The following is a 27,362-nucleotide window of genomic DNA, read 5'->3' as shown; positions in this document are numbered from 1 at the left end:
TATTCTCTTCTTATGGGTTGTATTAGCCTACTCTTCACCTGCTAGTGTTTTATTGGATGCCAGCTATGAATTTTACCTTGCTTGGTATTAGATTTTTTGGTATTTCTATAAATATTCTTGAACTTTGTTTTGGAATGCAGTTAAGTTATTTGGGAACAGTTTGATCCTTTCAGGTTTTGATTTTAAGGGTTTTTTTTTTTTTAATTTTTTTAATTTTATTTATTGACAGAGGGAGAGAGCGAGCACACAAGCAGGGGCAGCAGCAGAGGGAGAGGGGGAAGCCTCTCTCCGCTGAGCAGGGAGGCCGATGCAGCGCTCGATCCCAGGACCCTGGGATCATGACCTGAGCCGAAGGCAGATGCTTAATTGACTGAGCCACCGAGGCACCTCTGATTTTAAGCTTTGTTGGGCCTGGCCAGAGCAGCATTTAGTCTAGGGCTAATTATTCTCCACTAATGAGTCATGGCCCACCTGAGTTCTCTATCCCATATCCCTAAAATTATGAAGTTTTCAAACCTGGCTGGTGGAAATAAGCACTGTTCCTGATCCTGTGTAAATGTCATCAGGTACTCCTTTAATTCTTTCAGATGGTTCTTTCCCCATCTTTCATTAGTTTCCTCTTGTGTGTTGACTGATCGGTAGGTGAATACTTGAGTGGGACCCTCTGCATATCTCCAGAGTTCTCTCTTTTTTAGTACTCTGTCCTGAAAATTCTAGCTGCCTTGTTCTTCCTGGATTGTCAGTTCCATTTCTTCAACTCAAGGAATCTGCCAGGCTCTACCTGTGTTCCCTTCCCTGTGCCAAATCCTGGAAACTCCCTCCAGGCAGTAAGGTATGGTAGTCCTAGGGCTTCCTTCAGTGTATTCTCATTTCTTAGGGGTCACTGTTCTTTGTTGCCTAATATCCAGTATCTTGAAGATTATTGCTTCATATTCCTTGTCCAGAACTTTGTTTCAGGCAGGAGGGAAATACTGTCTGTGCTGTTCCATGTTTGTCAGAAGTGGAAGACCTTTGCTTTCTGGCCCAATCAAATGTTTTCAGCTCATCTTTTACTTTCCCTGCCCCAGCCTAGGAGGGCAATTCTCTATCCCTGGTTTGTTTACTAGCTTGTTTGTTTTTTGTGTTTGTGAAGAATGTTATTTAAAAGCCCAGATCCAGGGGCACTTGGCTGGCTCAATCGATAGAGCATGTGACTCTTGATCTTGGGGTTGTGAGTCTAAGCCCCACATTTGGTGTCGAGATTACTTTAAAAAAATAAATTTTTTTAAATTTTATTTATTTATTTGACACAGAGAGAGAGAGCGAGAGAGAGAGCACAAGCAGGGGGAGTGGCAGGCAGAGGCAGAGGGAGAAACAGGCTCCCCACTGAGCAAGGAGCCCAATTCGGGACTCGATTCCAGGACCCTGGGATCATGACCTGAACCGAAGGCAGCCGCTCAACCAACTGAGCCACCCAGGCATCCAAAAAATAAATTCTTTAAAAATAACTAAATACAGGCGCCTGGGTGGCTCAGTTGGTTAAGTGACTGCCTTCGGCTCAGGTCATGATCCTGGAGTCCCTGGATCGAGTCCCGCATCGGGCTCCCTGCTCGGCAGGGAGCCTGCTTCTGCCTCTGACCCTCCCCCCTCTCATGTGCTCTCTCTCTCTCATTCTCTCTGTCTCAAATAAATAAATAAAAATCTTTAAAAAAAAAAACAAAAAACTAAATACGTACATGCATACATACATTAAAAAAAATAAAAGCCCGGAGCTAAATACTTGGTATATTCGTGCTCTTGGGGAATTGTTATTGTGCCTTCCAGTAGATAGAGCTAGGAAATGATTGATAGATAGATAGACAGATAGATAGATAGGCAGGCAGATCTCTATCTCTGTGTATTTATCTATCTCTATATATTGAAAACCTACATTCACACCAGTTCCACTCAGTGTTTTATCTTGTTTTCTCCCTTTTCATGTTTGTATTTCCCTTTTCCAACAGTGAGTAAGCTATTCCCCATACTCTGCTATCACTACCAAATGGATTCAGCTCACCCTTTTCTGGCTCTTGGTATACCTCTTCCTTCATGGGCCTGACAACCCCACACTAGGCCACACTTATGTGTGGATGCCCTCCTTGCACCACTTGGGTTCTAGTACAGCCCCACCTTGGTGTGAACTCTCTTCATACACCTCAGGCTGTGGCATCCTACCCTGTGCTATCCCTGCTACCCTTCTTTCCTCTTCTCCCCAACTCTGATCACCGACCTTTGTCCCACCTAATGACTTGAGGAATGAATTTTTCAGAAAGGAAGGGAAAGAAGAATTCTTTTACCAGTATGGATATGTTCCATGTTCTAGTTCCACATATAATTATGAGCAGCATGTCACTGGTTCTGTAAGTTTGTCTCTTAACTTCAGTACTATATTAGTTTGCTAGAGCTGCCATAACAGAGCACTACAAACTGAGTAGTTTAAATATTTTCTTATTGTCTCACAGTTCTAGAGGCCAGAAATTTGAAATCAAGGTGTTGGCAGGGCCATGCTCCCTCTGAAGTTGCTAGGGAAGGATCTCTCCCAGCCCTCTCTCCTAGGTTCTTTTTTTTTTTTTTTTAAGATTTTATTTATTTACTTAAATATTTACTTTTAAGATTTTATTTATTTACTTGAGAGAAATAGCATGCTTGAACACGAGCTGGGGGTGGGGGGGCGCTGAGGGAGAAGGAGAAGCAGACTCCTTGCCGAGCAGGGAGCCAGATGCGGAGCTCGATCCCAGGACCCTAGGATCAGACGCTTAAGGCAGATGCTTAAACAACTGAGCCACCCAGGTGTCCCTCAAAGAATAATTTCAATCTAAATTCTTTATACATAGATAAGGATATCCTGTTTTATTTTGTAGCAAATGACTATATATGATTATTTTTCTATACTAGAAGGAAAAGCACCAAATGTATTGCCTATTGCGTTAATCCAAACAAGATATGTGTTGTATCTCATAAAATGTCTTTTCTTTTTTTAAGATCCCCTTGGAAAGGACTTCCTGAACTGACCAATGAGAATGGCCAGTACTGTCCTTTCAGCTGTGAAACACAAGCCTGGTCAATCGCTACTATTCTTGAAACACTCTATGACTTATAGTTGATTCATGGATATGTATTAAGTATGCAGTCACTTGTATTATGGAATGCAAGGTCAAAATATAATGTAAATGTTTTATATGCACAGGCTTGAGTCATTTTAAAAATCTTATTCATAAGATATTGATGCCCAGTTAGGTAAGACTTTAAAAGCATTGATCTTTCGTTTTGTTTTTTTAATGTACACAGGTAGCTTTTGATTTGAATCAGAAAGAAAAGCTATCATAACCAATAGGATGTTTTTCTTTTGAATTCAGGAAGTATTCTTGAAATGCCTAGAAATAAAGAGTCTGATCCAGAGTTTGAAAAAGAAAAATCATGTAATCTACTGTACATAAGTGAAAACGAAATATGAGAATGTAATAATGAAAGAAATGGAAAAGTATTTTTAAATTGTGGTATTATATTTTCTTTAGTAATAATACATACTGAATATGCTATAGTTAACTAATGTTCTCACCTTTTACTGTGTTATTCCTAGCACCTTCCAAACTGCATTCGATAAATATTAACTAAATATTGAATCATGGAAGTATCTATCTAGTTCACTGTGTGCTTTTATTTTACTAATATATTAATATGTTTTTAATATAATGAATGCCATAATTTGCTTATGTTAATGATGCATACATAGGATGTATGAAAAAAACACAAGCATTTAAGAATTTATTTCCCACAAACAGTTTTGTAGAATTAATCTTGAGTTCCTGCTTCCTACTGTGAGATGGTTTACATTCTCAAAATGCACATTGTTGGTCATACTTATGAGAACTTTGAAGAAAAACATGCTAAATTAATTTTTCTAAAACGTAATTATTTTTAGTTTGTGTGTAAAAGATATTGATGGGTCATAGTAGATGCTAGTTTCCTATTAACTAAAACCTACATTGACAAGCTTAGCATTGAGAACAACCTTAATGTAATAAAAATATATGAATTTAGTAGTTATCTTGAATTCAGTAGAATCATTTAAAAAGTTTTTCATGACCTTAACTCTGAAAAGTCATAAAAGGAAAAAGGTTTTTAACATTTATATGAGTTAATATTTTTGAATAATACTTATTCTCTAGATGGATTTTTTTTTATCATTTTACTGTTTTTGTCTCAAGAAAAAAATAAGATCATTATACTTTTAGTTGAAAGAAAATAGTTGCAAAAATCCTTTCATTACTATTTAATATTTTTCAGTGGTGTATTTATAGTTAATAAAATAATAGTACAGTAACACTTTTCTCACTTAAAGGTCACATACCCAACCATCTGAAGTATGACTAAGAAATAAAAATAAAAGAAGTAAACTAAAACTTCTAGGTAGCAAAAACATATGAATACTTAAAGATGTCAAATTCCCACATTCAATAGCTCTTGCAACTTATTGTGTCCTGCACACCCTTCTTCAAAGCTGACCCTACTTTAGAAATAGTTTTAACTTGCTTACTTTTTTGGTTTCCCAACCTAAAGCAGATTAAATCCTACAAATTTTAGGACAGTTATGATAGTCATCTGATCACTATCTATAAACTCATTGGTTTCCAAATGTCCCTTCCTTCTTCATTGCTCAATGTATAAATTTCTCTAAACTTTGCAGTTACAAGGAATGACCTTCCTTGAGAGAGTGAACCATTAGTCATCAAAGGTTTTTGCAGTTATGTTGCTGTACCTTAACTTCTTATATTAAAGGTGGTAAGAAAAATAACTGAAAACCAGTGTATTTAATGAAATCAAGTAATAGCCGATAGTTAAATGGGATGGATGGACGAATGGATAGATAGATAGATGATAGATAGATAGATAGATAGATAGATAGATAGATAGATAGATAGATAGATAGATAGATAAAAAGTTGATAATTTCTAAAACATAGCCATATTGGGATGTAGGGCAATTACCCACCTCAGCAATTTTTAATGATATCATGTTGTACTAGAAAATTAATTGGTTGATCTTCCAATAAGGAATATTAGGGAAAGAACATTGTGATTATCTGCATGGTCTATTTTAAAGTTTAAGAAGGCATGTTAGACATTATTTCATCAAAGGTAGTTAAAATAACAGTTTTAGACTTTAGAGGGATATATGTCGTTTGAAGAACCTTTAAATAAAATGCTTCATTCCTGAGTGATGATGGATGAGGTACCATTATATTAAATTTTGATGATGGCTCTGTGCCTTGGTTCTTCACTAATCCAGATCAATCTTACTCTTTAACAAGAGAAGTAAGTTTGCCAGTATAACCAGTATGCTGTGATAATTTAATAAGTTTCAAAGATAGTTGAAGAAACATGAGACTTGTCATCATATCTGTGGACATTATAACCTAGTGAATTGTAATCCATTTCCAATATGTTTTCAACTGCTATATCTAGTTTTAAAAATGTCATTTTTATGTCTGTGTGCCAAGAAAATAAAAATCTTTTCTAAAGGACCATATTTTATTTCATTCCATTATTTACCAATTAACTAATCTGTTGACTACTACCATTTATTCAGGGCTTGCTTATTTTAGGTACTTATTTTTTTGCAGGATGTGGGAGGGCAAAAAGAAGAGGAAGATTTTTAAGCTGTTTGGTAATTTATTTAATAGTCATATTGAAATTAGGAGCAAAATAAACTTTTGATATAAAATTAGATCTGTTAGCAAGTATACACTCCCCTAGTATTTTTTTTTTTTTGCTGTTATGACTTTTTTTTTAACTTTTATTTATTTTTTTTTTTTTTCATTTTTTTATTGTTATGTTTGTCACCATACATTACATCATTAGTTTTTGATGTAGTGTTCCATGATTCATTGTGTGTAATACCCAGTGCTCCATGCAGAACATGCCCTCTTTAATACCCATCACCAGGCTAACCCATCCTCCCATCCCTCTTTTTTTTTTTTTTTAAGATTTTATTTTTTGACAGAGAGAGAGTGAGAGAGGGAACACAAGCAGGGGGAGTGGGAGAGAAAGAAGCAGGCTTCCCACAGAGCAGGGAGCCCGATGCGGGGCTCAATTCCAGGACCCTGAGATCATGACCTGAGCTGGATGCTTAACTGAATGAGCAACCCAGGCGCCCAAGCCACCCAGCACCCCAAGCCACTCAGCACCCCTCCCCGCCGGTATTTCTTGAAACCTTTTACTCTTCCATGAATTTTTTATTTACCTTTCATCAACTTACTAAAGGCAAATACTATAGGCCAGAACAGATATAATATAGATGTGTGCCTCCCAAAAGTGGCCATAAAGATTGTTTCACATGTCTTTTTTTTTTTTTTTTTTAAGAGGATTTATGTATTTGAGAGTGAGCAAGCACGGGGAAGGGCAAAGGGAGAGGGAGAGAGAATTCAAGTAGACTCCCTGCTGAGCATGGGGCCCAAAGCAGGGCTCCATCCCAGGACTCTGAGATCATGACCTGAGCTGTATGCTTAACTGAATGAGCCACCCAGGCGCCCCATTCTACTTTTGTTTTGTTTTTAATTATAATATAGAATAAAATAACATCAAATGACCAAAGTTGATCCATTTAGTCTTTGCCTTTAATTACTGTTGGTTCATTTTTACTGCAGATAATTATCTCTATCTTCAGATAAAAAGTAATTACCTAGAAATCCAAACTTCTATCAATTTTTATGAGTGAATTTGTCAAACTTGACAAACTTATTTATATAGATCCTCAATATGCTAAAATAATAAACTCAGGCAAGTTGTTCAGTTTGTTTGTTTTTTCCATTTGTACAGGCCTTGAATTATTAATACTGATACTGTATCATTTTGGCTACAAATTTTTTCCCTAATATTTGCCTTGTTATTTTGGTTAGAGGCTTTTTTGTTTAACTTACAAAAGCTTTTAATTTTTCTTCAATCAAATCTCCTCATGTTTATCTTTGTGAACTCTTCTATCTCTCCAAAATTTAATCAACCTCATTCAATAATTTAATAAACTTTTTCTTCTGATTTAATATTTGTGTTTTATAGCAATATCCAGCAATGAGGTGAAACATTTAGGTTTTTTCTCAACTGTAACATTCCAAACTCATGAACTGAATATGACGTACAGTGATTCCATTTTTCAATTATTTAATTTCTGGGATATCCTATTGAAGTTATTCATGCCAATTTACTCATTTAACTATTATAATATTTTGTTTTAATATTTTTAGAGCTATTTCTTACCAATCTCCTACTCTCCTTCTTTGGAATCCTGTTTTATATACCCCTCTTTGTTCTTCTTAAGTACTTTTACATATCCAAAAAGTATTCCCTTACTGTTTTTACTACGTATACTCACACTGTAAGTTAATGTGATAAGAACTGACATTAACTGTATTTACTCTCATCTAGGAACATAGGCTGTCTCCATTTATTCAAAACAATTTTTAGCTTGCTGAAGTTCTTCCTAATTCTTATGTTTTTGGTTGCTATTCTGTATGTAATCCATTCTGGTTCAACTTAATAGCCAATTAGTTGGAATAAAAAATTCAGACTTAATAAACATTTATGAGCCCCTACCATGTAATAGTCAATTTTATACTAAATGTATTATACCCATTTTATAAATAAGAACATTGCTGAAGTGTCTTGCCCTAAGTCACACAACACATAAATTACAGAACCAAGATTCAACCCCGTCTTTTTACTACAACTCGTCTCTCAAAGATCCTCAAAATTGCAGTTTTCTGTCCTTGTCCTCACATTTCTTGCCATCATCCATCCATAAGTCAAGCATGGCTATTATCAGTTGCCATCTGATTACAGAAAGCATTAGATCTTGTTCTTCTTGGGTCTAAGCATATAACCTGGTCAAAATGCTGTGTCTGCAGCCATCTGCCTTAATAAGGTAACTAGTTCTTGGCTAAATATTCAGACCCCAAGTGCCAAGCATGGGTTAGGTTACACAATTTGAATACATTTGCAAATATAAGTGTCCTATCAAGTTGAGGCAGAAAAAAGAGAATAAGGATAAGAATGGTTAAGAGAGGAGCACCTGGGTTGGTTGGTTAAGTATCTGCCTTCACCTCAGGTCATGATCCTCCGGAGGTTCTGGGATAGAGTCCCTATTGAGCTCCCTGCTCCTCAGGGAGCCTGCTTCTCCCTCTCCCTCTGCCCCCTCCTCCTGCTTGTGCTCTCGCTCGCTCACACTCTCTCTCTCTCATGAATAAATAACAAAATCTTAAAAAAAAAAATGTTAAAAGATGGCCAGCTATCAAAATTCCTACATGAGAATTTGGTAAGAAGTTAAGATTCAAAAACAAACGAACAAAAAGAACATTCACCCCCAGGCAGGAGAGTACCAAAGGAAGCAATTTATATCTATGGAAGTTCACTAACATATGGCACTTCATTCTGCGAATGTTTACTGTTAACATTTATTATAACCGACATATTTTGTAAGTGCAAAACTAAGCACTAAGTCTTCTTAGACACCTTATAATCATAACACACACACACACAAAAAAAACGATTTATCTTAACTACCACATCACATTTGATAGATCACAAAGTCTCACTTTTACCTGACTAGCTTCTCACCTATTCCCCCCTCTTTCTGTTTGCACTCATCTTGTCCTTAGACTAATAAAATGATTTCTTAGTTGGTCACAACTTACTTCATCCCTCATAGAACTATGAGGAAAACCTCTATTCAACACTGATTCTATCCCATCACTGCTCAGAGGACACTTGGGATCCTCTATAATTTGGCCCCTTCTCTCTCCAGTCTTGGTACGATGCCACTGCTTTTTCCAAAGCTGATTCCTTGCCTCTCTGAGCCTGTTTCTTCAACTGTAAAAACAAGAATGATGGTAATACCTACACTGCAGGGCAGTAAACGTTCATGACGGTAACCCATAGTATATCAGGATTAAGTTTGATGGCATGTAACAGAACCCAAATAACAGTGGTCTAAGTGAGATTGAGGTGCAGAGGTGTGCAATCCAAGGCTGATACACTGGTTCCATGGTCATCAGGAACCAAGGTAGCAACTAATGGACAAAGAATATTCTTATCACTTCCCAGGTATAATTTTTTTAATGTGAGCTCATTGTCTCCTAGATGTGAGCAGAGGTGTACAATATCTGTTCACTTATATTTGGGGTTTTTTTTTTTTTTTAAGATTTTATTTATTTATTTGTCAGCGAGAGAGCACAAGCAGGGGGAGCGGCAGGCAGAGGGAGAAGCAGGCTCCCCACTGAGCAGAGATAATGACCTGAGCTGAAGGCAAACACCAAACCGACTGAGCTACCCCGGTACCTCCGCCTTTTTTATTTATTTATTTTGTTGTTGTTGTTAGATTCTTAAACTTAGTTTAACTTTAAAAAGAGGGACTTCGAGAGCCATTCTGCAAGCTCACCGAAGAGCCAGGAATATTGGACACGATGCAGGGCTGCGCCCGTCACTGCCGCCGACTGCTGAGGGCGGCTCCGGGGGCTGCGCAAGTTCGGGCAAGCGCCACCAGAGGGCAGTGTGTGCTCAGCTCCCGGCCCGACTCACCGGACAGCACGGGAAGCCTCAGCAGTTCTCTCCAGCACCCCTTTTACCCTAACTCGGACCCTTGCCCGCCGAAATCAGGGTATATATATCCTTTCTTTAAAGTTCATAATAATCTAACTTTATAGTAAGTTTAATATAAATTATAAGATATGGACTTTTTTTCTCTCATAAATGAAACTTCGCTTTCCTTTTGGGATCAATAGTGAGCGTAATTATTTCTGCTCTGCCCTGTCACTCTTTACATCAGCCTTTCCAAATAGTCCCAATCACACTTCCCTGGAAAGGAGGTAACTGATTCTAAAGGAAATGCGGTGACTTTTTAACAAATCACTCAGTAAGAGACAGTGCCAATTATGAAAGCTCTGAAATTACAAATTCTTCACATTTACGTTCATAATGTCATGGTAATTTCTCCAATTGTGTCATCTCTTTATCAGTAAGTTCATTAGCGCATCTTTATAGAAAAGAAATCCCTTATTCTGGTAATCATTTCTCAATATACATGTATAGCAAATCATCACACTGTCCACCTTAAGCTTACCCAATGTTATATGTCAATTATATCAGAATACAGCTAGGGGGAAAAATGCAACCGAGGCCCCAAACCCAAAATTAAATACATATTATTTTAACAATAGATAGGTTGAAGTTTTAATTCATGAGAAAATTTAAGTTTTTTTTTCAACCACTAAAGAGATTTTAATTTCACTTTAGTAATAGTATGGGAGAAACAAGAAACACCTTTGCGGAAAGCCTCTGGATAACAATGTCTACTACAGTATTAAGAGGTAAGGTATTTCTACGTAGCCAATTGGGGTCAGGAAGATGAGATTCCCACTGCCTTCAAATTATTTCCTATAATGAGGGGTGGATAGGAAACTGAGTAGAGATGTGGGAGACACTTCCTCATTGTAAAGTATTTGAAGAGGTTGAAAGGCAAGCTCTGTTTTCTCTAGACTATAAAATGTCTCAGCATCTTGATGACTCTTAATCTTTTCCCTGTAGTTAATAAGGTAACTCAATCATGTCCTATTTTGTTCTCAGCCAATTTTGGACGAAGCCTCTCCTACTAAACTCGAGACTTCAGGGCACAAGTAAGTGTCTAGAAATTTTTTTAAAATATGAGACATAACCATAATTAAAATATGACAGTTCATTATTAAGAAGAGAGATCCATAACCTTGGTCCTTTCTTTCCTGGAAGCATTCTTAAAACTGGCATGTTTAAACCTCTTCAAACAAGTTGTAAAGGGAGAGTTAGGATACCATCCATTTCTGTTTGGTATTGGAAGAAAAGAAAAAGATCCTGGATGTGCTTGAAGGGGTTTTGTTGATTTGTTTGTTTTCTCCTCAAAATGATCACAAATCCCTCTTGAGTGTCCTATTTTCTAGTCAAGGTTAGTGTTTTTGAATAATAAAAGTGAAGAAACTTCAGGTCTAGCATTACTTTCATATTCATGACCCAGAAATTCATATGTAAAAGAAAACGATTGTGAATACGGCTTGGCTTATCCAGACAATTTCCTCCTCCTGCTTTCTTCTGAATTGGGGCTCTCAGGTCATTATGATTCAAAATCCAGGAAGTGGAAAAAAGAGAAGCTCTGGAGGCTAAGCTGATCTACACAATAAAGAGTTGGAGAAAATTGGGAAAGGAAAGAAAACCTTTGGAGAGTCGATGAAAAGGGTGATGTAGGGTCCAGTGCCCATCCACCCTACATCTGTTACCTGCTTAGGTAACTATTTCTGTCCTCTCTCAACTGAGTCTTGCTCTGAAGGATGTTCCTTCAAATCAAGTATACAGTAATGTTTTTCTAAAGTGAAATGAAATTCACAAGTCACATCCAAACTCGTGTTTAACCCTAACTTCTAGCAAGTGCTGCTATAAAAAAGGCTGACAATTCAGTTTAACTCCCTGCAAAATACCTCTCACACTCTCTAGAGGAGATGTTAACATTACCAAGAAGCAATCAGCTAAAGAGAGAAGACTTCAAGGAATGTTTATGGTCAAAAAATAATTCAGAAAGTAGAAAGTTTGGCACACACAGAGCGCTGAGAGTTCAAATGAAGGAAAGATGGTAATCATTTTCCCAGTTCACCAGAAGCTGGAAGAAAAAATAAATCCTGGAAAACAGTAACCAGGATACAGATGGCAGACAACACTGGGTATTTACCCCAAAGATACAGATGTAGTGAAAAGAAGGGCCATATGCACCCCAATATTCATAGAAGCAATGTCCACAATAGCCAAACTATGGAAGGAGCCAACATGCCCTTCAACAGATGAATGAATAAAGAAGATGTGGTTCATATCTACAATGGAATATTACTCAGCCATCAGAAAGGACAAATACCCACCATTTGCATCGACACGGGTGGAACTGGAGGGAATTATGCTAAGTGAAATAAGTCAAGCAGAGAAAGACAATTTTCATATGGTTTCACTCATATGTGGAACATAGGAATAGCATGGAGGACATTAGGGGAAGGAAGGGGAAACTGAAGTGGGGGAATAAGAGGACAGACGAATCATGAGAGACTATGGACTCCGGGAAACAATCTGAGGGTTTCAGAGGGGAGGGAGTGGGGGGGTGGGGTACCCCGGTGATGGGTATTAAGGAGAGCATATGTTGTAATGAGCACTGGGTGTTATATGCCAATAATGAATCATGGAACACTACATCAAAAACTAGTGATGTACTGTATGGCGACTAACATAACACAATAAAAAAAATGAATTAAAAAAAAAGATGGCAGACAACATTTGCACCTTGGCCTTCCTTCTCTCCACAGACCAGGGCTACTCAAAATGCTCCACAAACCAGTGTAGGGAAACAAACTGTATGGGGCACCTGGGTGGCTCAGTCATTAAGCGTCTGCCTTTGGCTCAGGTCATGATCCCAGAGTCCTGGGATCAAGCCGCGCATCGGGCTCCCCGCCCTGCGGGAGGCTTGCTTCTCCCTCTGCCTCTCTCTCTCTCTCTCTCTCTCTCTCATAAATAAATAAATAAAATCTTAAAAACAAACAAACAAACTGTATATTACAGGTCTACAAATAAAGAAATACAGAAATTGAGTACAGGCACGTAGAAAATTTTATAGCAGTCTGGAATTGCCTGATCAGATTGATTTTTTTTTAATATTTTATTTATTTATTTGAAAGAGAAACACAGCGAGAGCGGGAACACAAGCAGGGGGAGTGGGAGAGGGAGAAGCAGACTTCCCGCTGAGCAGGGAGCCCGATGCGGGGCTCAATCCCAGGACCCTGGGATCATGACCTGAGCCGAAGGCAGACGCTCAACGACTGAGCCACCCAGGCGCCCCTGATTTTTATTTTTAAGATTTTATTTATTTATTTATTTATTTATTTGAGAGAGAGAGAGAGCGTGCTGAGAAGGGGAAGGGACAGCAGACTCCTCCCTGAGATTGTGAACTGAGCTGAAATCAAGAGTCAGACACTTAACCAACTGAGCCACCCAGGTGCCCCTGATCAGATTGATTTTCATCACATTTTTCTGGCAGTTCCTTTTTATTTTATTTTACCAAAAGCACCAGTCCAAAATGATTTGGGGGGAAGGATCCTTCACTGGGATCATTTGAGAAGCTCTGCCCTAGTCTCCACTGAGAGAAGGTTCAAAAGTATCAGGACTTACCTAATTTGATGGTAGGAGAGGCCCAACAGCTATCTGCCTTCATGGTCTTAGGAGCTTCCTCGGAACAGACTCTTCCTAAAAGTTGAGGAACTAGTTTAATGAACTTGATTCAGTAAGAATTGAGAAGAACCTTTGCCATAGAGGGGAGCAGCATTTTGAGAACATCTCAATGGTTGTCAATCAACTCTATTTCCATTTTTCTCCATGGGTATATAAGTCTGAGTCCTGGAGAGAGACAAGGCTGCAAGAAATGATTTGTCCTAAATGTAGTGACGCATCAGGCTTCCCACTAACAAGGAGCACTAACTAGAGACTCCCTCTTAATACAGATAAAACAAGGAAGAGGCATTGCATTCCTCACTGCAGACCTGTTTGCTCAGTTTGCTCATAGGAACTGCCCAGTTTAAATAGGCGGTGGAGGGTGTGCCTGGCTGGCTCAGTCAGTAGAGCAAGACTCCTGATCTTGGGGTCATGAGTTTTGAGCCCCGCCTTGGGCACAGAGATTACCTTTAAAAACAAACAAATTGGGCGCCTGGGTGGCTCAGTTGTTAAGCGTCTGCCTTCGGCTCAGGTCATGATCCCAGGGTCCTGGGATCGAGCCCCACATCGGGCTCCCTGCTCGGCAGGAAGCCTGCTTCTCCCTCTCCCACTCCCCCTGCTTGTGTTCCTGCTCTTGCTATCTCTCTCTCTGTCAAATAATAAATAAAATCTTAAAAAAAAAAACAAGTAATTAATTAAAAATTAAAAACAAACAAGCGGGGTTCTCCCGCGACCCTCTCCCAGCCGAGCTCCTACCCGCCTCGTTTTTTCCGAAGGCGCTAGGCGGCGCCACCCTCCGGCCGGAGCTGGCACTGCACAATCCCCTCCGGCTTTCAATGTTCCACACTCCCTGGCCAGAGTCTCCTCGGCTTTTTTTTTCCCTCCCACCTCCCCGCTCCCCCCTCCCCGCCCCCAGCTGCCTCTATTTCCTTAAGAAAGGTTTTTTTTTCCTCTCTCCCTCCCCCACACCCTAGCGGCGCGCGAGCAGGCGGGGCGGGCGGCTGGGTTTTCCAAGAAATAACTTCACCAAGATGTCCAGTGATAGGCAAAAGTCCGATGATGAGAGCCCCGGCACCAGCAGTGGTAGTTCAGATGCGGACCAGCGAGACCCAGCCACTCCGGAGCCTGAAGAACAGGAAGAAAGAAAACCTTCTGCCACCAGCAGAAGAAAAACACCAAACTCAAGCAAAACCACTGCTAATTTATCCACTAGCGCTAAAAGAATTCAGAAGGAGCTAGCTGAAATAACTCTTGATCCTCCTCCTGACTGCAGTGCTGGGCCTAAAGGAGATAACATTTATGAATGGAGATCCAGTATACTTGGTCCACCAGGTTCTGTATATGAAGGTGGTGTGTTTTTTCTGGATATTACTTTTTCATCTGATTATCCATTTAAGCCACCAAAGGTTACTTTCCACACCAGAATCTGTCACTGCAACATCAACAGTCAGGGAGTCTTCTGTCTGGACATCTTTAAAGACAACTGGAGTCCTGCTTTGACTATTTCAAAGGTTTTGCTGTCGATTTGTTCTCTTTTGACGGATTGCAACCCTGCGGAGCCTCTGGTTGGAAGCATAGTCACTCAGTACTCAACAGAGCAGAACATGACAGGATAGCCAGACAGTGGACCAAGAGATACTCCACATAATTCACAGAATTTGTATGCATGTGAAGGAGCAGAAGGCCCCTTCTCACTGTGCTGCGAATCTTTATAGCCTTTACTGTACGGACTTCTGTGTGTATGTTATACTGATTCTACTCTCTGTTTGTATCCTTTGGAGACTGGGAGACTCCCCAAAAAGGTAAATGCTATCAAGAGTAGAACTTTGTAGCCGTAGATTAGTTATGTTTAAAACACCTACTTGCAGGTCTTGCTTCTTTAGGATATCAAAATGTATTTTCTTTTTAAATTTTATTTATTTATTTGACAGAGAGAGACAGCGAGAGAGGGAACACAAGCAGGCGGAGTGGGAAAGGGAGACGCAGGCTCCCCGCTGAGCAGGGAGCCCAATGTAGGGCTCCATCCCAGGACCCTGGGATCATGACCTGAGCCGAAGGCAGATGCTTAACCGACTGAGCCACCCAGGCGCCCCCAAAATGTATTTTGTGATGTACTAAGTATACTGGTCCTGAAGTCTACCAAATATTATAGTGCATTTTAGCCTAATTCATTATCTGTATGGTTATAAAAGTAGCCATAGATGACTAGGAATTATGTCATTTGTATTAAGCCCAGATCTATTTTTGAGTATGTGGTTCATGCTGTTGTGAAAAATGTTTTACCTTTTACTTTTGTCAGTTTGTAATGAGAGGATTTCCTTTTACCCTTTGTCGCTCAGGGAGCACCTGATGTATCATCTCAAACACATAAGGGTGCTCCTAAAGGCATTAGAACAAAAAAAAAAACAAACCAAAAACCAACCAAATAGGAGGTGGAGGACCTGGAGCTCCTGGATTCCATTGCTGCCTGCTGACCGCGGGTCGCAGCACTGGAAGAGGGTGTGGTGTTTGTAGAGCCCGGACAGCCCCCTGCAAGGTTAACGTGCAATTGAGAGCATGAGCAGGAAGGAGATCACTTAGCAGCCAGGGCAGCAGCCAGTGAAGTGAACTTGTTCATGCGAAATGAACGCCAGCAAAACCAAGGGTGGGTGCATGTGTGTGCAGGGGGAGAGTGCAGGCACAAATGTGTGTATGAGGTGTGGAGCCGGCTGCAGAGCTTGCAGTCGCAAGGGAGCGCAAAACCCCTGAAAACCTGAGCTATCACTGTTAAGACATGGAGCGGGTGGGTGGAAGAGAAGCCCCATAAAGGCGCCTGAGAAGGAGCAAAGGACTCATCAGAAAAATAAGGGAAAGGACAAGAGAGTGGTGGTGTGGGCAGTTCAGGTGGTTAAGTGCCCAACTCTTGATTTCAGCTGAGGTCTTGATCTCAGCGTCGTGAACCCCACATTGGGCTCCATGCTAGGCATGGAGACTACTAAAAAAAAAAAAAAATTGTTCCTGCAGGCAGTGGGGGGCAGTGCCCAAAAGGTGCCCTCTCAGCCTTCAGCCCCTGCCCATTGAACTTTGATCAGGACTTCTAGCCCAGCGCTGTGCTGTAGAACCCTCAGCAGGGATGGACATGCCCTAGACTGTGCTGTCCAATGAGAGCCACCAGCTACGAGGGGCCGTTGAGCCCTTGCAATGTGGCTAGGGTAACTAAGGAGAGTGGATTTCTAATTTGATTTAAGGTTAATTTAAATAGCGGCAGATGAGTAGTGGCTCCTATTGGCTAGTGCAGGTTTAGACTAATAATCTCTTGCATCCATCCCACCTGTGTTCCCCCAGTATGCCCACACTGAGCTGCCTGGGGCCTCAGAAAGGAGGGGGTCTCGGCCGAAGAGTGAGAGGTGTAGAGGAGAAAGCCCGGTGGACACCCAAGCCCAGAACCAGCCTGACTCAGCCTGCACCAGCCCAGGCTCGACAGCACAAGCTCCATGGGGTGGGTTTCCAACTGCCCATCCACCTGAAGGCCCTCGGGCAAGACCATGTTCTGAGCCTGGAGCTTACTCAGTGGACAGCTTCTGGGCCCCTGCTTGAGACCCAATCCCGCCCCTCACAGAAGGAAAAAAAAGAGAGGACGACTGGGTGGCTCAATCGGTTAAGCGTCTGCCTTCGGCTCAGGTCATGATCCCAGGGTCCTGGGATCGAGCCCCGCATCGGGCTCCTTGCTCAATGGGAAGCCTGCTTCTCTCTCTCCCACTCCCCCTGCTTGTGTTCCCTCTCTCGCTGTCTCTCTCTGTCAAAAAATAAATAAAATCTTTAAAAAAAAAAAAAAGCCCCACTATAATATCTGAGTGGCAAATAAGAAATAAGGAAGTAGAAACACTAAGTGTAGATTACTATTCTTTCAAACAGTTGATAGCTAAGGGAAGAAGAGATCAGGGGCACCTGGGTGGCTCAGTCAGTTAAGCCTCTGCCTTTGGCTCAGGTCATGATCCTGGGGTTCTAGGATCAAGCCCCGCGTCGGGCTCCCTGCTCAGAAGGGAGCCTGCTTCTCCCTCTCCTCTGCCACCCACTCATGCTCTGTCTCTCTCTCAAATAAATGAAGTCTTTAAAAAAACAAAAAAAGAAGAGATCAGTATAGGATAAGGTCAAATGAGGGTTTTTTTTTTTTACAGGAGAGATTTAAGCATATTTATATGTTGAGGGGAATGAACCATAGAGGAAGAGTAACAACATGAGCAATCATAGAGCAAGATGTCTGTCATTGAGGGTGCAGAAAGGGAAGCGATCGTAGCATAGAGGTACTAACCACGGAGAAAGGAAAAAAGGTGCAGACCAGTGAAGATGAAGAATGGTTTATAAGGGGCTGTATTTGTTTTCTATTGCTATGTAATAAATTACCACAAACGTAGCAGCTTAAAACAACACACATTTATTCACTCACAACTCTGTAGGTCAGAAGTCCGACATGATGTGGTTTGGATCTCTGGTCAGCCTCCAGGGTGGTATCAGGGTGTCAGCAAGATTGCAGTTCTCATCTGGGGCTTGAGGAACTTTTCCAAGACTATCACTTTGTTGGCACAATTCAGGGCCTGAAGTCCCCACTCTCTGGCTGGGTATCAGCTGGAGCTACTCTCAGCAACTAAAGGTCTCCTGCAGTTCCATGCCATATGGGACCCATAGGCAGTATAAGACACGGGATACTTGCTTTCTTGCAGACCAGATGGAGCATCTCTCTGATCTCCCCTTCTGTGACTGGCCAGAGAAAATGTTCTGCTTTTCAAGGTCTCCCCTGATTAGGTTAGGCCCACCAAGGATAATCTCCCTTTTTTTTTTTAAGTAGGCTCCATGCGCAACATGGGGCTTGAACTCATGACCCTGAGATAAAGACCTGAGATCAAGAGTCGGATGCTCCACCGACTGAGCCACTCAGGTGCCCCAATAATCTCCCTGTCTTAACATCAACTGATTAGAGACCCTAAATATATCTACAAAATCTCTTTTGCTATTGTCAAAGACAAAAACTGGACAGGGAAGGACATTAATGTTATTCAGGCTATTGCAATAGAGAGAGCATTCCAGATTCAAAGATCAGAGTATTTCAGCAGGTGGTTTTGCCTTAGAGTTTTTCTTTTCTTTTTTTAAGATTTTATTTATTTATTTGACAGAGAGAAAGAGCACAAGCAGAGGGAGCAGCAGAAGAAGCAGACTCCCCGCTGAGTAGGGAGCCGGATTCGAGGCTCGATCCCAGGGCCCTAAGATTACGACCTAAGCCGAAGGCAGATGCTTAACCGACTGAGCCACCCAGGCTCCCCTGCCTTAGAGTTTAATAAAGAGGAGTAAACAAGTTGTAGATGGAGTGATTTATGGTTAAACTTGTCTTGCAATCAGGGAAAGTCTCAGTCGGATAGCTGAACGGGATATTTTATTTCCCTATGAGTAGCTAGTGTATTAGTCAGTGCTCTCCAGAGAAACAGAACCAATACCACTCACACACACACACACACACACAGAGAGAGAGAGAGAGAGAGAGAGAGAGAGAGAGAGAGAAATAAGAGAATAAGAGGCGATTCATTATAGGAATTGGCTCACACTGGGGCGCCTGGGTGGCTCAGTCAGTAAGCCTCTGCCTTCAGCTCAGGTCGTGATCCCAGAGTCCTGTGATCAAGCCCTGCAGCATCAGCATTGGGCTCCCTGCTCAGCGGGGAGCCTGCTTCTCCATCTCCCTCTGCTGCTGTCCCTGTTTGTGCTCTCTCGCTCTCTCTGTCAAATAAATAAAATCTTAAAAAAAAAAAAAAAAAGAATTGGCTCACACAGTTATGGAGGCCAAGAAGACCCATAGTCTGCCATCTGCAAATCTGAAGAACCAGGAAAGCTGGTGATATAATTCAGTCTGAGTCCAAAGATTTTAGAACCAAGGAGATGTAAAAACTGACCTGAGTCCAAAAGCCTGTGAGAATCAGGAGTTGTGGAGGTCTGAGGACAGAAGGAGATGGATCTCTCAACTCAAGCAGAGAGCTAATTCACTCTTCTTTCTCCTTTTTGTTTTATTGTGCCCTCAAAGGATTAGGTGACTCCCACTGACCCAGCCCACCCACTGTTTTACTCAGTTCACCAATTCAAACGCTGATTTTTCTGGAACCACTCTCACAGATAAACAGAAATGTTTTACAAGCTATCTGAGCATTTTAGCCCAGTCAGGGGGACACCTGAAATTCACCAGCACAGCTAGTTTCAGGGGGAAACAATTCAAATCTCAACGAATCAATCATGAGACAAGATATAGGAAGGTCTAGTTTGGCTTTCTCAGTAGGCTCATGAAAAAAAGGGAAAGGTATGAATTTGGCCTTGTCACAGATAAACAGTAGAGTTGTACTCAAGTCTTATAGGGGTCTTGAGAAAGTGTGGACAGTGAGTCTTATCTAAGTCATATGGAAAAGGGTATTTCTTTGCCATAGCCCTTTCCTGGAACACAAAAGATTGGTGTAGGGTGGGGGGCGGAGGAAGGGCAGTCTAAACTCTTGCTGTTCTCTAAGGGCACAAGGCTCAGGTGAAATTCCACACGTCAGTCTTTTGTTCAAGATGAATGAGTATCAGTTTTTGCTCAACAACTCAGAAGTGTGAAGAAATTCCTAAGTGGGGCCAAGTAGGGTCCAAGAAATGATCTCTTAAAATCTCTATTTGGTAGTGTTTCTATAAAATCAGTTGAACCATCAATGGAGAGGTCATGGAAAAGGTCAGTTGTTTTAAAGTCCTGGACATCAGATATCTTTTAAAAGAGGAATGCTTGGAATGAAAAAGGGAAACATTAATGTGAAAGCCTGTACTAAACTAAATAGCCTCAGGAGTTAGACCCGAGGGTGGAGGAGTCCAGTGGATTCTGAGAAGTTGGTGGAGCACCACTTCCTGAGTTCCTTGAAGCTAAGGTGTTGATAATCCTGATGATGTTGTGCACAGTTTTGATTACCTCTCATGTAAGGGCAGGCGTAACTCAGTATCTTGCCAAGCTTCCTTATTGGCCCAGACAGTGGCTTGTCCAGGGAAAAATCCAACCCTGCATGGTCTATTATGGTGATAAGTCCTTGAGCCCTTCACGGTTTAAAGGAAGTCACTTAGGCTTCCGCTCATAGGGCTTCTTTGGATCCTGGAGGGAAAGGCCTTTGCAGCACATAAAAGGGGTATGGGCGGTCAGGTTTTAGTTTTGAATACACTGAGTCGAGCAGGAGGCATAAAATTTTGAAAACTTTGTTTAGAGAGTCTTAGCCAGATACTGAAGGCATCTGGTAAGTGTCAATCATCTCTGCGCAAACAGGATCCGTCCAATCCAAGTTGCAGGTACGTACCCAAAATCGTTTTTCCATAAGCAGGGAGAATTCATTTAAATCTCCACCAGAGGGGCGCCTGGGTGGCTCAGTCGTTAAGCGTCTGCCTTCGGCTCAGGTCATGGTCCCAGGGTCCTGGGATCGAGCCCCGCATCGGGCTCCCTGCTCCGCGGGAAGCCTGCTTCTCCCTCTCCCACTCCCCCTACTGGTGTTCCCTCTCTCGCTGTGTCTCTTTCTGTCAAAAAATAAATAAAATCTTTAAAAAAAAATAATAATAATAAATAATAAAATAAATAAATCTCCACCAGAGAAGACAATCTGCATATCTATCAATTACATGCAGTTTACGAAGTGTGCCAACAGTGTAAAGACAATGAACAGGGCTAGAGTCTGATAACTCCAAATATCGCTAACTTGGGATTAGAGTTGGAAGAGTGTGCTATAGTTTTCCACTAACCCAAAATTTCACTCTACAATCACTCTCCTTTTAGTCAAAGATAATCACAAAGAGGGTTGCCTGGATGGCTCAGTCGGTTAAGCAGCTGCCTTCGGCTCAGGTCATGATCCCAGGGTCCTGGGATGGAGCCACGCATTGGGATCCCTGCTCAGTGGGGAGTCTGCTTCTCCCTCTCCCTCTGCCCCTCCCCCTGCTCCTGTGCTCTCTCTCCCTCCCTCTCTTTCTCTCTCTCTCTCTCAAAAACAAATAAAATTTTTAAAAAATCTTTTTTAAAAATAAATAAAAGCCTCTTGAGCCAAGCCAAGAACTCACCATCAGATTTTATCTGTGGTAACTGTAAATTCAGGTAAACTTCTCAGATTCCCTAAAATATCCTAATGTTCCTAAGCCTGCAAGGAAGTGACATTCATTACTCACCCTGTAATACCAGTCTAGTTTTCCTAAGCATGCTTTGTAAGCATTAGTGTCATAAAATTAACCATAGTTCCTTAAAAGGGGTCATATCTGATTAAATGTTCATTATTCTCAAATAGGACATTCCAGACAAGGCCTTGGTTGCATCACTGATGTTTTCCATTAAGTCCTATTAATGAAGAGGACAAACCCTTTTTGAAATTGTGCAAATACTATATTGTCATGAAAATAAGAATACACAATAAGACCCCTCAAATTCTGGAGGGGTCAGGCAGGGAAAAAAAGATGAATGTTTCTGTTTACAAAAGCAGGGTTTACTAAATTATTTTGAGTTATAGTTAGCTTAACAGCAAAAAGAAAAGGGTTCCTTATACCCAGAAAATATAACATTAATATCAACAATATTCCAAACAAAACCCACAATTACCCTTCATTAGTTTATTCAGTCCCAATTTTCTTGTACCACTCCATCTTGGGTTAACAGTCTCAGGAACCCCCTCGTTTCTAGGCTGGAGTTCTGGAAATCCTAACTCAACCCACTGGTATGGACTTATGTTTAAGCAAACCCATCAGAAGCCTGTCCCAAGAGTACCTGGGCAGAGAGCTCTGAGACTGTCCATCTTTGGTGATGCACTCTGGCCTATGGCCTGGGAAGCATCAGAGCAAAACAAAAAACTATCCCTAGATTGATGTAGGAAAGACATTAGGGTTCGAAGCTGACGGCCAAAGAAGTATTCTTGAGACATCATTAGTGCAAAAAGTGGTCTTATTTTTTAAGATTTTATTTATTTATTTATTTGACAAAGAGAGGCAGAGAGAGAGAGAAAGCACAAGCAGGGGGAGTGGGAGAGGGAGAAGCAGGCTTCCCGCTGTGCAGGGAGCCCTATGTGGGCTCGATCCCAGGACACTGGGATCACGACCTGAGTCACCCAGGCGCCCCCAACATGTATCTTGGGGGGTAGAGATAAAGGAAGTTTCCAAAGGAATTTTTATATGTTAAAGACAACTTATAGGATCCTGGGTCTGGATAATGTTAAGCTAAGATTGCCTTTTGCCCTTAGCAAAGTATCAACATCCAGGCAGCTGAGTCCCTTGAGGAATGTCACTCTGCCTGTTTCAAGGACTTGTCAGTGGGCTGAAGGTAATAAGGAAATTTAATCATTTTTCTTCTGCCTTTGTTTCCTACATCATAGATAGATAACAAAAGATTAAAAATGGCTACAGTTAACTTATTACTGACAGTTTTCAGAAGGAAAAGATCTGATGAGCTCATTATAAGAATAATCAAACTTGGGGCACCTGGGTGGCTCAGTCGTTAAGCGTCTGCCTTGGGCTCAGGTCATGATCCCAGGGTCCTGGAATCCAGCCCGGCATAGGGCTCCCTGCTCCGCGGGAAGCCTGCTTCTCCCTCTCCCTCTGCCCCCGCTTGTGTTCCCTCTCTCAATATCTCTCTCTGTCAAATAAATAAATAAAATATTTTTTAAAAAAAGAATAATCAAACTGGCAAAGAAGGTTGTTTCTGTGACACGCAAAACAACATAAAGTCAACCCAAAAAAGGTTTCGGGGTGCCGGGGGAGGGGCTCAATCAGTTTAGCGTCTGCCTTCGGCTCAGGTCATGGTTCCAGGGTCCTAGGATCGAGCCCCGCATCGGGTTCCTTGCTTAGTGGGGAGCCTGCTTCTCCTTCTCCCCGTTTGTACTCTATCACTCTCTCTGTTAAATAAATAAATAAAATCTAAAAAAATAAAAATAAAAAAACAAAAAACGTTTAGACAAAATATCTATAAACATGATGATTAATTTCATTTTCAAGAAGCGTGTGGGGCACCCAGCTGGCCTCGTTGGAAGAGCATAGGATTCTTGATCTCAGGGTCATGAGTTCAAGCCCCATATTGGATATAGAGATTACCCAAAAAATAAATAAATAACCTTAAAAAAAAAGAGCGAATATTACATTTACTTTAGGAAAATGAATGAAAATAATCTTTATGAAGAAAAAAAATTCTTCAGATTTAACATATAATAATCCTGAGACATAATATAACCAAGTATATAGTTAGACTATACATACCAAGTATATAGTTAGTATATACCAAGAATATATCAAATTTGTCAAGTAAAGAAGTTTAGTAAGAATGCAGTAAGTCCTAAAAAAATAAAGAATGCAGTAAGTCCTAAAAAAATAAAGAATGCAGTAAGTCCTAAACATTTATATAATCATAAAACTCCATAGGTAAGTGATACGAATCCCAGATTAAAACTTCTGGACCAGGGGCACCTGGGTGGCTCAGTCGTTAAGCGTCTGCCTTCGGCTCAGGTCATGATTCCAGCGTCCTGGGATCGAGTCCCACATCGGGTTCCCTGCTCAGCGGGGAATCTGCATTCTCCCTATGCCTGCCACTCCCCCTACTGTGCTCTCTCTCTCTCTCTGACAAATAAATAAACAAAAATCTTAAAAAAAAAAAAAAAGGATTTGATATTGGGAAGGCAAAAATATCAAAAGTTGTCAGGAGCTTTTAACACTTGTTTAAATAGGATCATACATTACTGGGAAATGCTTGGCTACCTATCTAACCAAAACGGCAATAAAAGATTTTAAAAAATATACACAGGAGGTAATTATGATTGTAACAAACCTTAGCACTTTCAAAAGTGGGAGGACTTTGTTCTCTTAAATAATCTTTTTTAAGATTTTATTTATTTATTCATGAGAGACAGAGAGAGAGAGAAGCAGGCTCCCTACTGGGCAGGGAGCCCGATGCGGACTCGATTCCAGGACCCTGGGATCATGACCTGAGCTGAAGGCAGACGCTTAACCATCTGAGCCACCCAGGCGCCCTGTTCTCTTAAATAATTAAGAACATGATAAAATCAACATACAGCACAGGAAAAAATTCTAGTAAGATATAGAATCTTTGTTAGATAGGCAAAGTACTCAGAAAGTAAAGAAAAATCTCTTACAATCTCTTACTAAATAAATCAGGCAAATAATACAAGAAGACTGTCATTTCAACACAGAAAACTAACTTCTAGTTTTACATCAGTGTATTTGTTACTAAAACTCTTAATCTTTTTTTTTTAAAGATTTTATTTATTTGTTTGAGAGAGACGGAGAGAGCACAAGCAGGGGTAGGGGCGGAGGGACAAGCAGACTCCCTGCAACACAGCACTCCACATGGGCTCAACTCGGGGCTCAATCCCAGGACCCTGATATCATGACCTAAGCTGAAGTCAGACACCCAATCGACTGAGCCACCCAGGTGCCCATGATAATCTTGTAAATAAAGCTGTTAAGCTTTATCCAGGTTTGACCACCACAATTAAAACTTCCTTTCAGGGGGCGCCTGGGTGGCTCAGTTGTTAAGCGTCTGCCTTCGGCTCAGGTCATGATCCCAGGGTCCTGGGATTGAGCCCCGCATCGGGCTCCCTGCTCTGCGGGAAGCCTGCTTCTCCCTCTCCCACTCCCCCTGCTTGTGTTCCCTCTCTCGCTGTCTCTCTCTCTGTCAAATAAATAAATAAATAATCTTTAAAAACGAAAAACAAAAGAACTTCCTTTCGGAGAACCTTCTACAACTTTCTATATTCATTCACATTTTTTCCTACACTTTCTTCCTTCTCATTATGGTACAGTCATATTACCTTGGCACAAAACTACTCTCTTTTTGCTTAACAAAAACCCATCCTGCAAGCCTTATATACAAAGTTGTTCTTCTCTGTCACTATTGCTGAATACAGACTCATTCACATATATTGATTATAACTTTAAACCACAGTCACTTCTATTTTACAGAGAAAACAAAGAGGTTAGATAATTTTGACTGGAATACATTAGCATTTTTAACAGGCCCAACACAGCTTATGAATATCCATCTCATAACTTTTTATAGCCATACACATCCCAAAGCTGCAAAAATGAACACATTCATTAACAGATCCAAATATATGGCCTCTCTGTATCATATAAAAATGGGAGGCAAAAAGTACATAAAAATTACATAAGCTAAAAATTATGCTTTGCAATGAATGTTTCAGTATCCTATCCTACTTAGAAATGATCTAGGCATCTAATGAATATCCATTATCTCAATTTAGCATCAGTCCAAGAGTTTAAGTTACCTAAAGATCTTGGAAATTATTTTCAAGCTGACATACTACAAACCTTAAAACTGTTGAAATAAAGTGTCCCAGAATGATGACTCTATTTGGTTAAACACAATTTGCAGTTTTTATGATCTTAAACATCTAGCAGATGTAACGCTAGCTTATTTGATCAGTAAACCTGCACAAGTCTAGGAAAAGCATACCTAATTAGATAAAAGTATATGCTTGTCTTATACTTAATGCTAAGAACTCAAAAGATATAGGTGTTTTTATTAAAGCAACAATACTAAACTAGCCTCATTTGCCAAAAATTTACCTAAGTAATATGAACTCAAATTTTTAAGCCATTTGAGTTAGTATATACTACATTGAAATTATTAAAGGATCAATTTCCTTAATTTCTGGGAATTCTAAAAATTATATAAGGCTTACTCATCTCTAAATCAATCCAAAAAGCACTCTTCTTAGAAATTTTATAATCTAATTTGGTAATACCATGAAGGAAAGAAAATGTTACAACTCACAGACACATAAATATACATACAGACCCAAATAAAGAGGTAGTAGCTTCAATTTAAAAACCGCATCCAGGGAGTGCCTGGGTGGCTCAGTCGTTAAGCGTCTGCCTTCGGCTCAGGTCATGATCCCAGGGTCCTGGGATCGAGCCCCACATCGGGCTCCCTGCTCGGCGGGAAGCCTGCTTCTCCCTCTCCCACTCCCCCTGCTTGTGTTCCCTCTCTCGATGGCTCTCTGTCAAAATAAATAAATAAAAACTCTTTAAAAAGTTAAAAAAAATTTATTTCTTTTTCTTTTTATTATTATTATTTTTTAAAGATTTTATTTATTTGACAGAGAGAGACACAGCGAGAGAAGGAACACAAGCAGGGGGAGTGGGAGAGGGAGAAGCAGGCTTCCCGCCGAGCAGGGAGCCCGATGTGGGGCTCGATCCCAGGACCCTGGGATCATGACCTGAGCCGAAGGCAGACGCTTAACGACTGAGCCACCCAGGTGCCCTTTAAAAAAAATTTTAAAATAAAAAAATAAAAACTGCATCCAGGGGCGCCTGGGTGGCTCAGTTGGTTGGGTGTCCACCTCTTGATTTGGGCTCAAGTCATGATCCCAGGGTCCTGGGGCTGGCCCCTGTCAGGCCCCCCATATTGGGCCCCATGTCCGGTTCCATGCTGGGCACAGAGTGGGCTTGAGATTCCCTCTGCCCCTCACCCTGCTCATGCACATGCTCTCTCTTTCTCTCAAATAAATAAATAAAATATTTTTTAAAAATTGCATCCAATTTTGTATTTCAGCTGAGCAGAAATACAAAACTCACTGGCTCATAAAAAAGAGGGGTTCTGTTCCCATTGGGCACAAATCCTTAACTGATCTGAGTTTAAAATAGACAAAATAGATACGGAAAAGTGTAATAAACCAGATTCTCTGCTATTTTTCACCCACAGAGGTGAGATTTCCATAAATCATTTAAATCACTTATGGAGCTCATCAAAAGATCAGACCATAAAACCAAAAGTAGCCTGCGCCAGAAATCAAGCTAGTATTCAAAAAGAATACAAATCAAATCCTTACTGTGCCACCCTGAAGGACAGGGGTCTGCAACATGGGACCAAGAGTTGGACTTGCTGTCCGATCCCTGGACTGCTGGTCAAGAGTGGAGTGATCACAAACGGCTTGAGGAGTCCTCCTTGCCTGGGTGGAGCAAAGAGGGATTGAAGGTGAGGCCCAATCCTATCTGATTCATTGCACCACCCCATCAAAATCAAACACTGGACAGGTAAGGATATTGATTTTATTCAAGGAA

At 40.9% G+C, this 27,362-nt stretch overlaps 1 protein-coding gene, 1 long non-coding RNA gene and 1 pseudogene across 5 annotated transcripts in view; all 3 read left to right on the top strand.

Moving 5' to 3' along the window:
* Positions 1-5,542, top strand: part of AGL (amylo-alpha-1, 6-glucosidase, 4-alpha-glucanotransferase) — an 81,114-nt gene extending 75,572 nt beyond the window's left edge. For all 3 annotated transcript variants that reach the window (XM_045897114.3, XM_045897115.3, XM_045897113.3), the window contains exon 34: positions 3,001-5,542. In XM_045897114.3, coding sequence (XP_045753070.1) covers positions 3,001-3,118 — 118 coding nt within the window. In that variant the 3' untranslated portion in view covers positions 3,119-5,542. The remainder of the gene's footprint in view (positions 1-3,000) is intronic.
* A 1,250-nt stretch (positions 5,543-6,792) lies between these two features.
* Positions 6,793-12,142, top strand: LOC135364143 (uncharacterized). 2 transcript variants are annotated; one of them, XR_010410822.1, is made up of 4 exons: positions 6,793-9,666; positions 10,302-10,375; positions 10,632-10,681; positions 11,145-12,142. It is a non-coding gene; the product is annotated as an uncharacterized LOC135364143 (long non-coding RNA). The 2 variants fall into 2 exon arrangements; XR_010410821.1 differs by having other exon boundaries at positions 10,632-12,142.
* Positions 12,143-14,136: 1,994 nt separating this feature from the next.
* LOC123858298 (ubiquitin-conjugating enzyme E2 E3-like) lies at positions 14,137-15,139 on the top strand (annotated as a pseudogene).
* Positions 15,140-27,362: the final 12,223 nt, after the last annotated feature.

This window comes from Mirounga angustirostris, unplaced genomic scaffold, assembly GCF_029215605.1.
Source record: "Mirounga angustirostris isolate CCGP_5_RB_7025 unplaced genomic scaffold, mMirAng1.0.hap1 SCAF_4, whole genome shotgun sequence".
NCBI lineage: Eukaryota > Metazoa > Chordata > Mammalia > Carnivora > Phocidae > Mirounga > Mirounga angustirostris.
This window is presented reverse-complemented; position numbering and strand designations above follow the sequence as displayed.